At 35.9% G+C, this 17,721-nt stretch overlaps 2 protein-coding genes across 2 annotated transcripts in view; both read left to right on the top strand.

The window, feature by feature from the left end:
• The first annotated feature begins 1,257 nt into the window (after positions 1-1,257).
• Positions 1,258-17,721, top strand: part of LOC111059972 — an 81,519-nt gene continuing 65,055 nt past the window's right edge. Inside the window, exon 1 of the mRNA XM_039438989.1 lies at positions 1,258-1,475. The gene's annotated coding sequence lies outside the window, so the exon portion shown is untranslated. The remainder of the gene's footprint in view (positions 1,476-17,721) is intronic.
• On the top strand, positions 8,192-11,557 carry LOC120353833. The gene is made up of 2 exons (XM_039438988.1): positions 8,192-10,049; positions 10,665-11,557. Exons 1-2 carry the CDS (start codon positions 8,639-8,641, stop codon positions 10,799-10,801), a joined length of 1,548 nt encoding a protein of 515 aa, XP_039294922.1. The 5' UTR covers positions 8,192-8,638; the 3' UTR covers positions 10,802-11,557.

Genomic DNA, 17,721 nt, shown 5'->3' on the forward strand with positions numbered 1-17,721 from the left:
GGCAATAAAATAGTTCATACAGTTTACCTCAATCTATAGTTCAATCTATATTCACATCACACCACATCTTTCGAGTAGAATGGATAGAAAGAATCATATAAGTAGCTGATTATTTCGTGGTGGCGCAACCGGTTGCTTGAGCGTATTGAAAGCGATCAACCAGTCGGTCTACCAGTGACTCAATAGGAACCTGATTTCCGGATTGTTCCAAACATGGAAAATTGGAATTAAAATTTATTTAATATCGAGGATTCACTAGAATATTGACTTGCTTGACTAGCAATGACAGCCAGTGTCATATACAATAATATATATGTATAATAATATAAGAGATTTCATTCAACTAAAAAAACAAAATCTACAAAAACCTTTTTTTATAAAATCACGCAAAAATGATTATACTTATTTATATACTTCATATATTATTATGCTTATGAAATTTATATTGTCACTCGTTATAAGAGAGAAAAATCCACACTTGAAAAAATTCTCAATTTAAAATACTGTAGTTATTATGAGTATGAGTCCAAATTATTTTTGCAAAAATCTCTTAAAATATGATAAGATTGGAAATTTTTTGGGGTGAATCGTTCCACCATCATCAATGAGACTTTCAGAAGATAGCTGAAATGTTTATTTCCATGACAATGGAAAACAATGAAAATGAATTTATACGGTACGTTTTATTCTCATTAATGATAATTCTAGAAGATGTATGATACGTTTATGAATCAGATCCTCTATGAAAAAGAGAGGAGATCCGCTCTTCAGAAACCCTATTCAAGTTGGAATCAAGCAGACTTCTTTTTTTTCATACGAGACTTCAACCTGTTGAAAACACGTCGTGGAAAACAAAATGGCACTTGACAGCTTTGCCCGGCAAATGCTGAGAATCTTTCCTGAGCTTCTGAGTTTCCTGCTTTGAATGGAGAACAAACAAGTCAAATACATTCGAATACTCATTTGATCCGCAAGACTGCCGGAATGTTTTGCTTGTGATGAAGAAAAACAAAACTCTGTCAGAGGACGAATTCCAGAAGGGAGTTGGTAGAGAGATTTTCTAGAATTTGCTTTCAGGGCGCTACCTTTTGTGCGCATGCTTTACACTGGGATGCACTTCGGACTGTCAGCATTGATAGAATGGAAAGCGTTGGAGTTAGGTATGAAGGAATGCTGACAATTTGAAGTGAATCTCACTACAGAGGCGTCGCGACGCTCAGTTTTTCCAGTTGACGTCTGACCGCTCACTGAGTAACTTCTCGACGCTGCGAGCTCTAACGGGAAAACTCGGAAAATTCCTATAGTGCCGCAAGTGTAGACGGGATTCCTGTCTTCTTTCAATGTAGTTGGGAAATCTTTTCTTCAAATGTATTCATCGTGAAACTTGTGTAAAACATTTTCAGAACTCTTTGAAACCTTGGTGTTGGATATTGTGAATTTGGAAATTGTGAGTTTTTCGTAAAGTGAGATACAAGGTGAGTACTGTATGTGGTAGTATAGATCTTTAGGTCTATATTAGTCTCATATTGGAACTTCCATTTTTTTTCTTTAGGGCTACTTTTGAATATAAATGTGAGTCCCCCTTCTACCCTCTTGTATACTACCTATTTGTTACTTCATTTTATACTCTAAAGTCAGTTACACAAACATCGATTTTTGGACGTTTGATTTGGTGCTGTCCTTATTATGAATTCTCTGGGATTAAACGGAACTTGACAAACATCATAAGCTTTGAAATAAAATAAATAAATATATTATGTTCATTTCTCAAAAAATACTAAAACTACATCAATTAAACAAAAAAATATTAGATAAATCACAATTACATACAATAGTTAGTTACTAAAAATTTCTTGTAATGTGTCCTCTACATGTGTAGTGTCTACATCATCTGTTTAATCTGATAAAATCTATGAAGGTTCGTATGCAGATACCCGGTTTGGGGTCAATATCGGGGACCGAGCTTAGCTCTGGAGTACAAAAGTATAAAAAATTCATTACGATAGAAGACATTATAATAACATTCATACAGAAAATCTCTGTATGAACTGGTGAACATTATTTAATGTTCTATCTAATCACAGTAAATTGAGATTAATTCCCAGAGGAATACAAAAATTTTCCTCTCAAAGGCCCAGTTGCACAAAAGCCGGTTGAATTTTAATCCTGATTAACTTCACGTGAACCAAATCAGAGAAGACCATTTCAAAAAGATGGATCTACTGGAGTTAATCAGGATTGAAAATAGCCCGGCTTTTTTGCAACCAGCACTAGGTACCTGATTGAATTATTACAAAAGTTAATTCAAAAGTTAAAGTTAATTAAAAAGTCATAATTCTGACACAGTCCCACACACATGAACTCGCTCACTCACTTCCATCACCAACAGACGACGAAATAATTGTTAGCTGTTTTTCCAAGGATGAATAATAATTACCCTTTTAATGTCCTTCTGCTAGTTTTCCCAGGGATGAGACCTAGTGCAATATAATATTTATATTATAAACCTACTATGTTCTGAATTTCGTGAGAATCGTTAGAGCCGTTTTCGAGATCCGGTGAAATACAAACATAAAATCATCTAAACATCTCAACATCTAAACATCCAAACGTCTAAACATATGAACAGAAGTTGCTTGTTGAATAGTATAGGATATGCTAACACTACGTTTAACGCTGAACTAAGCCACGTTTACTATTAGATATGGATGCATCTATCACAATGTGTTTCATACGTGGTTTAAAAGACAAGCTGACATTTCTCCGTTTGAACCAAGTATCTGCGTACGGGGCTTAAACAGTGGAATGCCAGCTGTTTGTTTAAACCCTCTATGAAACACATTATGATAAAAATACAACCATATATAATAGTAAACGAGGTTTAGCGTTGTACGTATAGATAGCATTATGGCCCAAAGAGGGCAAAGAATTTCATTTTCAAAAACTAGCCTTATAAAAATGTTTCACTAATACAAGGCGGTTTGGCTCTCCGTGAGTTGATACTTTCTTCGAAGTTATTCCACGAGTACCGATTGGATAGAAGAATATAATGAGAGAATGAAAGCAGGTATTAATAAAGGAGAGATCACATTCATGGATTATGAATTATTATTTTTATTCAATAATAATAATACATAATAATATAGGAAGAGAATGAATATTCAACGCCACAACATTCAACATTTGTAACTTTTTTAATTATTCTAACAATTCTATTTATTTCCTGCTGCAATATCCTCTTAATTTGAGCACTAATCAATACTTTTTTCAGTGGCAGGGTTCATTCAGAACTTGAAATCTTTAAAATCAATATTTAAAAATATATATATATAAATTAGGATTTTACAGTACTTTACTGTCTTCCTTCTTTTAGCCGAGTCCTCCATCCTTGTCTGTCTTCCCACTCACCATCTCTCAAATTCCTCATTACCATAGCCTCATCGACTTCATCCCTCCAAGACCTTCTTGGTCTTCCTCTCCTCCTCCGCCCCAACGGACTCCAATCTGTCACTATTCCAATCCACTTACTGGCACTAGCTCTTCTGGCATGACCATACCACATCAACCTCTTGTCTTCTATGAATTTCTTTATATCAGACTCCACCTTCATTCCGTCCCTGATCACCTCATTCCTCACTTTATCCATTCTGGTCAAAGCACAGCACCTTCTCCAAAACTCCATTTCGACAGCTTTTATTTTACTTTTTGTTTTCTTGTTTGTCACCCACACTTCTGCACCATAAGTCATTACACTTCTCACGATGGTATTGAATATCCTGTGCTTAGTTTTCTTATGGATATTTCTACTCCATAAGATTGGGTGCAACTGCCTTATGCAACTTCTTGTCTATGCCAATCTGATCTTTATTTCTTCCTCTGTATCACCACTTTGCGTGATAGTGAACCCAAGGTATTTGAATTTTTCTGCTCCTTTTATCTCAGTATTGTCATCAATGGTTAAATTTTGTGTTAAATTCCCATTTTTCTGCAAATACTCCGTCTTGTCTATATTTATTTCCAGACCAGCCTTTTCATACTCTTCCTTGAGTTTCCTCATCATAAAGCTTAGGTCTTCCTCATCCTGATCAATCACAACCTGGTCATCTGCGAAACAAAGGGTGAAAAGGTTCTCTCATCTGATGGGTATTCCCATTCCTTGACACTTTCTCTTCCATGTCCGCAAGGTATCTTCTAAGAAGATCTTGAACAGAGTCGGAGATGAGCTGCAACCCTGCAACAAACCTTTTGATGTTTCAAATGGATGTGTCAAGCTTTTACCAATCCTAATACTAATCCTGTTCCCGTCATATAATTTCATTGTGGCATTGATGAGATATCGAGGTATTTCAAGGTTTTCCATCGCTTTCCAAAGTCTTTTTCGAGGCACAGTATCATAGGCTTTCCTAAGGTCCACAAAAGCAAGATGCACTGACCTGTTTCTTGCATACTTCTTCTGAATGATCTGCTGCAGAGTATATATATGATCTACGCATGATTTACCCGCCGAAAATCCTGCCTGCTCACACCCAATCTTCCCTTCTGTTTCCTTCTCTAGCTTTATTTTCAGAATTTTCCCATACACTCTGGCCATAGCTGAAAGAACGGCGATACCTCTGTAGTTTTCACACCTATTCCTGTCGCCTTTCTTGAATATGGAAGTCATATGCGCTGTTTTCCATTCTCCTGGCGCCTCCTCCCCATCAATGACTCTCTGGAAAAGCACTGTCAAGATTCTGAACAACTTTTCAGATCCACACTTGATCAGTTCCGGACTGATGCCACCTGGTCCTGCAGATTTATTGTTTTTTAAAGTTTGTATAGCCTTCTCCACTTCCTCCTGCAATACTAGAGTCTCTCGCTGTTCCTGATCTTCAGGAATTACACTATCACCAAGAAACTCTCCCCTTGATTCTGTGAGCAAGTTTTTGTAATATCTCTCCCACTCTGTAGGCTTGATTTTGGTAACAGTGATTTTTCTCTCCTTTTGGTTCGAAGGGTTTTCAATACTCTCCAGGATTCTGAGCTTCTTGCACCTCCAATATACTGATCTATTTGTGAACATCGTTTTTCCCATTCATTGTTCATTTCTTGCACTATCAACCTTTTAACCTCTCTATTTTTCTCTTTATACTTCTGCAAGTCCTCAACTTTTTTTGTATTCAACCATCTCTCATAAAGCACTTTTTTATTATTTATTTTTTGCTTTGTTATCTCACTTAAGTTGTGCTTATACTTCCTTTGACCTCCATCTTCCTCTCCTAACGCCTCCATTGCCGCTTGATGTATGCATTGCTTTATGTGGTTGTAGATTTCTTCTGGGCTGTCAAACCTGAATTCCATTAGTTTTTGGTCGATTCTTCTTTGATACAGATCTTTTATAGCGTCATCTTGCAGTAAATCCAACTTATATTTTCTCATTCTCTCTTTTGCAGCCCCTGTTTCCGAAACATTAGAAATTTCTCCACTATTGGATTTACAACCATTCCATGGAAATTCTAACTTTGACCAAAGTAATTTGTGACCCGATCCACATTCTGGCCCTCTTTTAAGATGTACATCTTTCACCCATATTGATGTTCTCTGCTTCATTATTATGTAGTCTATGATTGTTTTGAGCTTGCGAGTTGCTTGTGTCCAAGTGAACTTATGGATTTCTTTATGCCTGTAAAAACCATTGAGTATTCTCAACCCTTGTAGTTCACAGAGCTCTATCAGTTCCTCTCCATTGTCATTTAGGTTGTACTCTCCAAAGCTGCCAACCACTGAGTCATTAATCCTCTTGCCTGTTCTTCCATTGAAATCACCTGCTAAGATGATTTCTTTTCGTTCATTTATTATTTCAATGTTTACTCTCAGACATTCGAAAAAATTTTCTTTATCTTGCATTTGACTGTCATCATTAGGACCATATACACCCAGGATTACTATCTCTCTGCTATGAATTTCCAGCTCTACTTCAATTATCCGCTCACTAATTGGATTCCATGACTTAATAAATCTTCTAAGTTTTTTCTGAATAAGCATACCTATCCCTGCTTTGGCTCTCTGATCTGTATCTACTCCACTCCAAAAAAACAATGCTTCCTCCACCTCTTCACAACCACTACCCTTCTTTTTCATTTCGCTAGTCACCGGTATATCTATTTTTATTTTGTGGAATTTTTGAGTGACTTCTAACATTTTATTCTTCCAACCTTGTACATTCCAAGTTCCTAATATAAGCTTCCCATGTTGCTTTTTCCGTTTTTTGCATGGACTCCCTCCAATAAAATCTTTAAAGAGGTTCCCAATATTCTGAGCATCACTGCCTTCCCCCGTATCCGAATGAAGGCTCCCTCTTGAAGAGGTGTGGATTGCCACCCGATAATTTTTGGTTTTGCTACCCATATTGCCAACCTTTAAATTTTTGCCTGTGCTAGGTTGTTAGGTTGTTAGGAAGGCCAGACAGTAAGTTAAAAGATGAGTAAAGAAAGAATGACACAAAGCAAAGTCAATAGAAAATGGTCATTCCAACGAGGAAAGGATCCAGAGCATGTTGACGAAGAAGAAGGATATGGGAATGAGGGCTCTGGAAGAAGAGGGTCCCCTTTTAGTCGCCTCTTACGACAAGCAGGGATACTGTAGTGTATTCTTTCCTTGAACTTGAGACCTGAGTCTACCTTGTTCGACTCCTCTGTTCTCCCCAACCCACAGGGGAAAAAATTATAAATTGAGTTATCGATGCTTGTTATGTGACACATGGCACTCTTTTATGGAATTCATACCATAGTGTACATCTTTCTCACATTTACAGATTCCTAGACGACACGTCACGACACGACAAGACAGGAAGCTCTCCGATTGGCTGATTCTCAATACGACGACCTAATCAGCAAATCGCAGAACTTTCTGCCCTGTCGTGCTGTGTCGTAACTTCCAGGAATCGGTAGATGTGAAAACGTCCATTCACGTTACGATTTATTACCAAAGATGTTTACCTGAATGCACTATGGTTCCTGAACCTAGAAATGTCTAGGGAAACAAGAGCGTGTATGATAGCCGTTTGCCGTAGGCAGGTAAAGATAACTGAAGAGAAATGGATTTCTGTTTGCTAGCTGTGCAGATTATCCATCACTCATCGGGTTCACTGTGAACTTTTGCTAAAATTTAACACTATAGTCCATACAAAATTATTTCCGACTTGGAGGGATCTATGCGGAGCAGAGAGTCTTAGGGAGGGATACAGTGATGGTGATGTGACCGTGATAAAGCGGCCAGCATTCTGTAGTCTCTAGTGAGTGTTCAACAACTGCTCATGATATGCATACGTAGTTTCCTCTCTGAAAGCTCTAAGTCGGCTGAGTCTAATCGACAAATTGGTAACTGAGCTTCTTCCTATGACTCTATTCATCACAGTAATTGGCTGATCCCCCACCATTTCTCTGCTTCGCATATTCCTCAAAGTCGGAACTAATTTTGTATGGATACTATAAGTCCGTGCAAACCTCAGTTTGCAGCACAAGCCAATGTTATTTCAATATGGCAATAGGAGCTGATTCTATCAATAGGGCCTACGCTCTCTCTTCCGCTCTTTCTTTCATAAAAATAACTCATAAGAAATATATTCTCTGGATTCTATGAAAAGTGGTAGCACTGTACTCCATATGAGCTATGTTGCAAACTAGGGATATCACAGAGTTAAACCTCGCTAATCCATCTCCTATGGGACAGGGGGTTTGGCCTCAATGCTTTCGGAGCTTCGGAAAGGTCGGATTACCGGATATACATACAGTAGGCCTACTACTATTTAACTTTTAAAAATACATTTCTTTTCTGAGGGTGTTGTCCAAAGTATAATATGATATGCTATATATACTAACCTTGGGTGATGCCACATGCGCTCTAGACTTGTGCGTGCGGATGATAATGTTGAGAGATGAGTGGACCTACAGTTTAAGGTGGGTTCCGAAACACCATAGAGTGATGTTTCAATTCATGAATCATAATATTAAATTTAGAAGAATCTGCTCAAGTTTTTACCCTTCCAACGAGAGTTGCAGGAGCATGTTTCAATAAGAAGAAAAAGGAGAAAGAGAAGAAGAAGAAGAAGAATATGGTACTGTATTAGTAATAGCCGACAGTATGGTCGAATACAATGTACCTAGAGTACAGGTATTCTAGGTACCTTGGTCGAATATATAGCCGATTTGCTGGACAAGTGCACTGTATTGAGAAACTGAGAATAGTTTTTACAAGTTCAGTACTGTATTTCAGTTGTTGTTATTGTCATCTTGAGACTCACTATCTGACTTTGTGATTAGTTAACATTGTGTTTCGGACTGTGTTCTTTGCGACTCAACGATCAGCTGCTTGTTGAATACCGGTATCTCTTGTTTACTCGTGCGGTCGCCTAGCAACTAACCTTTGCTTGTAACCAATCAACGATTGAGACAATTCAAAGTCTGCAGGCGGATTTGTTTGAATCTCTGTGCTTTCCAATTGCTGTTTTTTATGAAGGTTATTCTTGTTTCACTGAACAATATACATGATAACAATATCATTGTTTATCAGCAATATCAACAAATCAATTCTTTTATAACAATTTACATATAAACATTTCAAGCTACGATTTTCATTTTCTGTTTTTCTATGAATAAATATGATAAAAACAACTACGAGCAAGGGCAACCCAGCGATTCTCGTTGACTCTTTTAAATATCGAAAAGCGGGGCCGGTGTCCACCGGAGATATTGTTTGGAGATGCTTAGCGAGAAATTGCTGTGCTAGTGTTAGGACGGATGCTGAAATTGTCATGCTTAAAAGTAGAACGGGAACGCATAATCACGAGAAAATAGACATGAATACACCGCCTGCCTCATCCAGAAATTTTAGCGTATCAAATACTCATGATTCGTCTATAACAAGTAAATCTCCTGAAAATTCTTTGAACAGTCTACCGGAAAATTTGATGCCATTCGTAGATATATCATCTAAATTAGATAGCGAGCTTTCTGAGTCTTTACATGAGGAGGTTTCTGCTTCAAACGACGGTGTAAGAGTGATAAAGTCAGCGGCTTTTGAACTGTCAGTGAAAGATTCTTCTTCTGAGTGCTGTCCTCATTTACTGCAGGAAATTCATGAACTTAAAGAGACTCTTAAAAAGCGTCTAATAGAGTGGGAAGCAGCGGTAGATCGTGCTGCTGACATGGAGACTAGGTTGAATGAGTTTTCAGTTAAATGTAGATGCAGAAAATCGCGAGTCGACGTATCATGCAATACAGTGAATAATTATGTAGCTGAGATAGATTTATCTAAAAGTGTTTCTGTCAATGAAAATGCTTCAACCCTAAAAGAAAAAATTAAAAATCACAAGTTAGAAATTGAAGGTTTGAGTGATCAAATAAAGAAAATGATGACTACGATAGAAACTCTGGAAGCTGATAATCTCTGTCTACGGAACACAATAACGGAAAATGCTTCTGCGGCATCAAGACTAACTTGGTCCAACCCTAATGTCAAATCGACTTCAAATATGACATATGCTTCAGTAACTAAACAAAATAAAGTAATTAAAGGTAATACTGTAAGTTATTCACGTTATAGTGTTTATTTGTGGGCTGATAGTCAGGGTAGAAAAATGAGAGATTTAATATGGGAGAGACTGCCGGTTGGCTACTCATGTGAGGCTTACGTTGCGCCAGGAGCAACTTTTGAAATAATTTCGAATGAAATGCTTTCTTGTAGTAGACGTCATAATCTGGGTCTGAATGATTGGGTGTTTGTTATAGCGGGTACAAATAGTGTGTCGAACAATTTCAAAAAAAGCGATATTGAAGCTTACATTAGAAAGTTGAGTTATTTAGCAAATGAATATGGAAATTGTAATTTGATATTGTCAACTGTTCCTTACAGGTATGATTTAAGTCTCAATTCAACTGAAAATGAAATGATTGATGCGCTAAATAGTGAAATACGTTCCTTGTGTCATAGGAATAGCATTCATCTAATTGATATATGGTATCTTGAACCTTCCAACTACACAAAGCATGGTTTGCATCTGAACAAAAAAGGTAAACAGAGTGTGAGTAGAAAAATAGCTGCGTTAATTGGCGAGTATGACAGAGAGAAATTATACAGAAATAAGTTAGTAGTCCCTACCAGTATTGATCGTGCATTTAGTCCAGAAAAGCTTTCTTCTAGAAGAAAATCCATTGACAGTCAGAATGATATCATACAATCTTTTATAACAATTGATGAAACTTTAGGATCTGAATACGATTCTAATTATGTTGACAATCCTCCTGTTGAACCCAATATGCCAGTTGTTGTGGAGCATTTAAATTAAACTCTCATGACAAAGATGCTTCAAGCATATCTGCTGTAGATTTACAATTAAGGACTGATACCCATGTTAATATTGTTGAAAGAGGGCCTGATAATATTATGATTTCTAATTCTGTTTCTCACAATTTCTCATTGGTAACCAGGTATAATGATTATAGCAATGACAAGCTTAATTGTTTTTTCTTGAATATACAAGGCCTATGTAATAAATTCGACTACTTGTCTCTTATTTGTACTAAATACAATATAAAAGTTCTTACTATAGCTGAGCATTGGATTAATAGTACTGATGTGGATTTTACATATCTGCCTGGTTTCAAAACTGCCTCTGTTTTTTGTAGAACAAACCGAGCACGGGGTGGGTCAGCGATTTTTGTTCATGATCAACTGGAATTCAGGGCTCTTGATCATATTAGAGACATGTCAATCGAAATGGTATGCGAAGTTTCAGCAATTGAACTTGTCAGGGATAAAATAATAATTTTGTCAGTTTATAGACCCTACAATAGAAGTATAAGTTTTTTTAATGAATTCTTAACGTGTTTTTATAATGTATTAAGTGCTGTTTTTAAAAATGGTTACAGTTTGATCATATGTGGAGATTTCAATGTAAATATTTTAGGTCATGATTGCTTTAAAAATGATTTATTGAATTTGTTTGAGAGTTTTGGTTTGACTGTTACTATTAATGATATTACTAGACCTGGTCTTGATGGAGTTTCAAATGGATCATGTATTGATAATATTTTGACAGATATTCATAATAGTCTATGGTCAACTGAAATCATTCACTCTCTCTTTTCTGATCATGAAGGAATTCTGTTTAGACTCAACTTCATAAATAAGGATGTAAAAAGTACTGTAAATAACACTAAGTTTAGATTAATTAATAATGCTAATGTAGGAATTTTTCTAAGTTTTCTGAAATCCATAAATTGGTTGGAGGTGTACTCCGTAACAAATTATAATGATAGGTACAATAAATTTTTTGAAATATTCATGAGAGCTGTGAATGGTTCATTCCAATGGAAAACTTGTAAACCCAATAATTTCAAGCAAAAAAATGAATGGTATGATAGTAGGCTAAGAGCGTTGAAGGCTAAATGTGATGGGCTGTATCATTTATATAAAACCTTAAAAACACCTGAGTTACTCTCCTGCTATAAAGAAACAAAAAAGTCATATAGGATTGAAATAAAAAAGACAAGAATTTCCTATCACAATAAAATTATAAGTAGCTCTGCTAATAAAAGTAAGGCTTTATGGAGAATTGTAAATAGTCTAACAAATAAGAAATGTAGTAATAGATCTTCAGTTGATGATGTAAGCTCGGAAGACTTTAATAATTTCTTTGTAGATTATATTACGCAGCTAAGCAATAATATTCCTGTCAGTATTGAAAGTACAGCTTATTATTACAGTAAGTTGGAAAAACCAGGAGTAATTTTTTCTTTCAAGCCAGTAACTGTTGAAAAAGTTTTTCATACAATTTTAAATCTAAGCAACAGTAAGTGTATGGATATTTATGGTCTAAATGCTTCAATTTTGAAGATAGCTGCTGATAAAATAAGTGAGGTTCTGGCTTTTTTATTTAATGAATGCATTATTGCTGGTTGTATCTATCCTGAAAAGTTGAAAAATGTAAAAGTTTTGCCCATACATAAGAAGGGTTCCAGAAAGGAGAAAAGTAATTTCAGGCCAATTGCAATAGTACCTGTTTTCTCTAAAGTGTTTGAGACGTTGATTCATGAACAGATGTCATATTTCTTTGAGACCAACAATTTATTTTCTCATAAGCAATTTGGTTTCAGGGCGGGTAGAAGCACAAATGATCCTATTGTTAATGTTGTAAGTGGGGTTATTAGCAACATGGAGGCAGGTGATTCTGTAGGTCTAAGGTCATACGATTTTTCAAGAGCGTTTGACACTATTCAACACGATATTTTGGTGGATAAACTAATTTTCTATGGCTTTACACCAGGTGCAGTCAAACTTATATTATCATATTTGAGTGACAGGAATCAGTTTGTCTTTAAAGATGGGGTTCTGTCAAATGGCAGATTATTGGAGTTTGGCGTTCCTCAGGGCTCTATATTGGGCCCCATTCTTTTCAATATTTATATAAATGATTTACCAATTAATATTGATAGGAACTGTCTAGACGGTTACCTATTTGCTGATGACTTAGGTTTGAAAATAAATTGTCCATCCAAAGATGATCTTGAAAGAGAACGGAATCACAGTTATTGTATTCTAAAGGACTGGTGTGCAGCTAATAATCTGTCTCTTAATAATGATAAAACCTCGGATATAATTTTTAATTTTAGAAAGGAGAAGGACACGACGCCTATCAAGTTTCTTGGTGTTATGGTTGATTCTTGTCTATCATGGGAGGCACACATTGATTTCTTGTCTAGTAAACTTGCTAAAGGCCTTTATATGCTTCGTAGACTATCTGTAACGGTTGATAGGCCTGTGCTGATAAATATATATTACGCACACATACAAAGTCTCCTATCTTACGGAATAATGCTTTGGGCTAATAGTGTAAGAGCTAATTCAATCTTTGTCCTTCAAAAAAAAGCTATTAGGATCATTTGTAATTTGCCTCTCAATGCTCATTGTAAACCGCATTTTATTGAACTAGGCTTACTGACATTGCCATCTCTGTATGTCTTTAATATTCTTTGTTATGTACAAAAAAATTTGGTAAAATATGACTCAAATAATAATCACCATAACTTAAATACACGAAATAGACATAGACTTAGAATTCCTCAATACAGCCATACCAAATCGCAGAGAAACTGGCATTTCATGTCAATAAAGCTATACAACTCCACACCTGACAAGTTTAAGTTACTCACATATGCACAATTTAAAAATAAAATAAAATATGTGTTGATTAATGAATGTTTGTATACTGTGAATGATTTCTTTTTGATTAACTGGGTGCAGTTCCTGTAGTAATAGTGATTTATGAATTTATGTATTAAATTTTTATGTATGAATTTTGATTTCAAAATGTAATCTGACAAAGTCAATGTATTTCTTGTGAATATTGAATGACCAATAAATTCTATTCTATTCTATTCTATTCTATTCTATTCTATTATTAATTAGTTAGAGTTTAGTAAGTCATTAGGTGGTTAGTTGTTATTTGAAATAATGTTTTCTATGTTCTGTCTTCCTTTGCTCATCAACCAATTGTGTACTATTGTTTTGAACTTTCTAGGATGATTAATCTGCTTAAAGTTTGCAGGAAGTAGATTATATAATTTTGGTGCTAAATGATTGAAATGTCTCTGGTATAGTGCCTTCCTTGCAACACTAGTGATGAGAAGATTCCTGTATCTGGTGTTGTGGTTCAAACACCAATAAATAATAACCATCATTTATGAATAATTTGACCTTACAAACCCTTAAAGCTGGGTTTACACCAAAGTTATTAACACAATATTAATAACTTAATCCTTATAGATTCTTATATAATCTGAATAAATCAAAAATAATGATTTTCAGAAACGGAGGAAAATTTAGCAGGTACAAAAAATGGTTCTACAAGGGAGAGAGAATCGAATGCGTGAAGGAATATAAATACTTGGGGGTAGTTCTGACACCCACCCTTAGTTTTGAAAAGCATCTGAGTGATAAACTGTCTAAAGCAAAATTAGGTTTGAATCTGGCTTGGGGAGGAATGCTGAATGGTAATGGGGTCGACTTTTCTTCTAAATGTAAATTGTTTAAGGCATGCGCTAGGACAGTCTTATGTTATGGGGCTCAAATATGGGGTTGTAAACAGTACGAAAATATTGAAAAACTGCAGCGCTTCTTCATCAAAAAAGTGTTTGCTCTACCCATAAATACGCCCAATTATATGCTCTTCATAGAAACAGGACTAACTCCTCTCTTTGAATACTGCCTCAGGTTGCATTTTAATTACATTTCACAAATCATGAAAATGGAAGATGAAAGACTACCAAAAATTTTAGCTCAGCAAGTAATAAGAGATAAGTGCTTTTGGTTCAGGGAGTGGAAGGTCGTTTGTGATAGGGTAAACTTGAATATTAATCTTTCTTTGGAGAATGTGATAAGTTGGAGGGAGTCTTTCCAAAACATACTGTCTGTTCTGCAAATGTTTCACAGAAATAAATTGATAGGTGAAGCACGAGCGGGACGGTTTCATGCGTTGTACAGGACTCTCGATTTCGAGCTGAGTGACAAGAAATACATTGGAAAGGACACCCAAATGTGGGTTATGAGGTGGATTTTCAAGGCAAGGGGTGAGCTAATCCATTTGAACTATAAACCTTGGGTAGCTAATGGGAACTATATTTGCTCGATGTGCAATCTGAAGGAGGCTGAGGATGTATTCCATTCCATTGCTCGATGCCCTTGTTTGAAGGAATGGAGGAAGAAATGGTTTGGTGTTGTTGAACTATCAAGGGAAGAGTTTGCTATGTACATGGACGGCAAAGATTGGAAGAAACTAGCCTCTTACTGTAGAGAAGCCTGGAATTACAGACATGTTCTCACTCAGGAATTTAATTGGTAGAGCTATCATTGGCTACTTTGTCGAGGCACTCACTTCTCGATTTTTTGTTTTACTTGTAATTGTTATTTTCTGCTCTCTTCAACATTCTGTTTATTTTAGTTCAAGCCTTTTATAGTTCAAGCCTTTTAGTTCAAGCCTATTTTAGTTCAAGCCTTGTTTTTTATTTTTGAGTTGGTTTCAATTTGAGGATTCAACCTTTCTCATTGCTCACTCACGTTACTGACTAGATCATTACACTATAAGTTACATCATATTGCTTACTGTGTTACTACTTGATTCATCATTATTTCGTATAATTTCTGTATTTTACGATACACTTGGATCATATTTATGTATTTTTCACAATCGCATGTTTTCCGACTCTCCGGCTGGCGATCGTGTGATCAAGCCGTAAAGGCCATTCCACACAGCACGTGGCGTGCGTGGCTGGACGCACGCTAGCTACTTTTCAAAACATCGCTTCCCAGCTAATCAAATGAAGCAATTCACATAGCAGCCACGGCCACGCGGCAACGCTTGCTATACTAGCCACGCGTGGCTGCCGTTCGCTCTCTGAGCGATCTTTTCTATCGTGTCCGGCCACGTTTTGGTCCGAGCATGCGCAGAACGTATACCAGACGTATACTATCGTATAGAACGTATACTATCATTGTCAGCCTCAAGGTCGCGCATTGAATTATGGAATTCGCCATAGGTCTTCCTTTTTTTATTGATTGGATGTACCCACTGGTACCGTGCTGTCACCGAATACAATAAAACCAGCTCATTATCATTACTACTGCTGCTGCTGGAGTCATCAAACCAAGGTGAGCCACAAGAAAATCCAGATTCACACCACGGGACCGTCGGAGTTGACATCTTCCTGCATACTGACGGGACACGTGGCTGGTATAGCATCGCAACAGTTGTGGCAGTGTGAATTGGCATGTGGCTAGCGTGGCCGGCGTGGCGTGCGTCCAGCCACGCACGCCACGTGCTGTGTGGAATGGCCTTAAATGTGTGTTTAATTATTGTGTATTTATATTTTAATGGAGAATAAAAGCATTTTCTATTCTATTCTATTTTATTCTATTCTATTCTATTAGATTGAACATAGCTTATCATACATATGATGAACATATGTGTTTGTCAAGTTCCGTTCAATCTAATAGAATCTATAAGGATTAAGTTATCAACATTTTAATAACTAAAAAGGTACAATTCATTGAACTTTACTGCCCCATAAACACTATCATTGAACTGATTATAAATTACATAATAAATTGAATGATAAATTATGCTATTATACATATTAAGTTCATAATGATATTCAAGCTTCAAAATATGAATTGATGAGATAATAGACGTGCGTTATCGTTCTGTATTTGATTTATATACATGGATATGAATATTAATTAATTTCATGAATATTTGGTTGTGGTCATGATTTTCAAACAATAATAAATTCCAAACTGATTCTCCAAAACGAGTTTTGATACACGTGGAGTGAGCTCCATGTGGAATTCATGTAGAAAAATGAGTATTTAATGAGGATTTATAAGTACAGTATTCAATGAGTATTCATGAGTATTTGATTCATTTGAAGAGCTAGATTATGACACTCGATGATCAACATTACCCCCTCAATCCCCGTTCAATTACACAAGTGATGATCAAAACTCATTAGCTCAGATTGTCTCTAAATCTCATCAGTGGGGATGAATTGATTAAGGGAAATATAGGAATGAGTGAGGTTCATCTCTTTGATAATGACAGACTAATAATTATTTTTTTCAAACTCTCCACTCTGGAACTTTCTTTTTCAATGAATTGAGCATTAATTTTCGTCTTGATTTTTCAACTCTATGAGAGCCTGAGAGGGCTGAAACTTCACTCTATTGCGCCTAGATTAATTGAAAGGAAAACCTTTGAATTGAAATGACTAATCTGATAGAAAGAAATAAAAAGTTTTTAAAAATACTTTTTCAACTCTGTGAGAGGTCTTCAGAGTCAATAATAGAAGAACATGAATGAAAAATGATAAATTCGAATTGATTTACAGGCACTAGAAATGTTGTAGAACTGTTCCATCAAGAAATAGAAATACAATATATTCCCTTTTTAACTTCAATGAATTCTTCTGCTATTGAAACAGAACATAAGTTCCAGTACTCATGGTATCATAGAAGAAGATTGTTAGAACATAGAACTTTGATTATTTGAATAGTGAAGCACCATGACGGCCTTGTTGAATATTTTTCTATTACATTCAACCGTGATTAACCGCTTATTGGAAACGTCATTCGATTTTCGCATTGATACTCATGACATTCAACCGTCATTTAATCACGGTTACATTTAATTGACGTACGTACAACCAGGAGATTGTGACTCTATTAAATATGTGTTGATGATACTGTGTGGGCAACTGTGAAGCTCCAATGTTCTTTGTTGAATTACTTGGGAACTCCTCTTTTTCATATGGATAAGCATTATTACATACTTACTATTGTGAATAATCCCATAAATAATGCTTCCATGCTTGGTGGATATTATGATAACTCAATAATCATATTTCATAAGGATAACCATTATAACATACTTATGATTGTGGATAACCTCATACATTATGTAATAAATTACCTCATGTATTGTGTGGATAACTATGTGGAAACTCATATTCTGTGTTAATTATAATGTGGAAAACTCAATTGACTATATATTTCAACTAATTTCATCATGTTCACAATACACAATATCACATAGTTCACAAGCGTTAGTTCGTCAGTGAGAATTTCCGAGAATCATTTTTCGCGAGGGCTTTCCAGAGGATGTTTCAAGAATTCTTGAAAAAAACCTCCTCG

This window comes from Nilaparvata lugens, chromosome 12, assembly GCF_014356525.2.
Source record: "Nilaparvata lugens isolate BPH chromosome 12, ASM1435652v1, whole genome shotgun sequence".
NCBI lineage: Eukaryota > Metazoa > Arthropoda > Insecta > Hemiptera > Delphacidae > Nilaparvata > Nilaparvata lugens.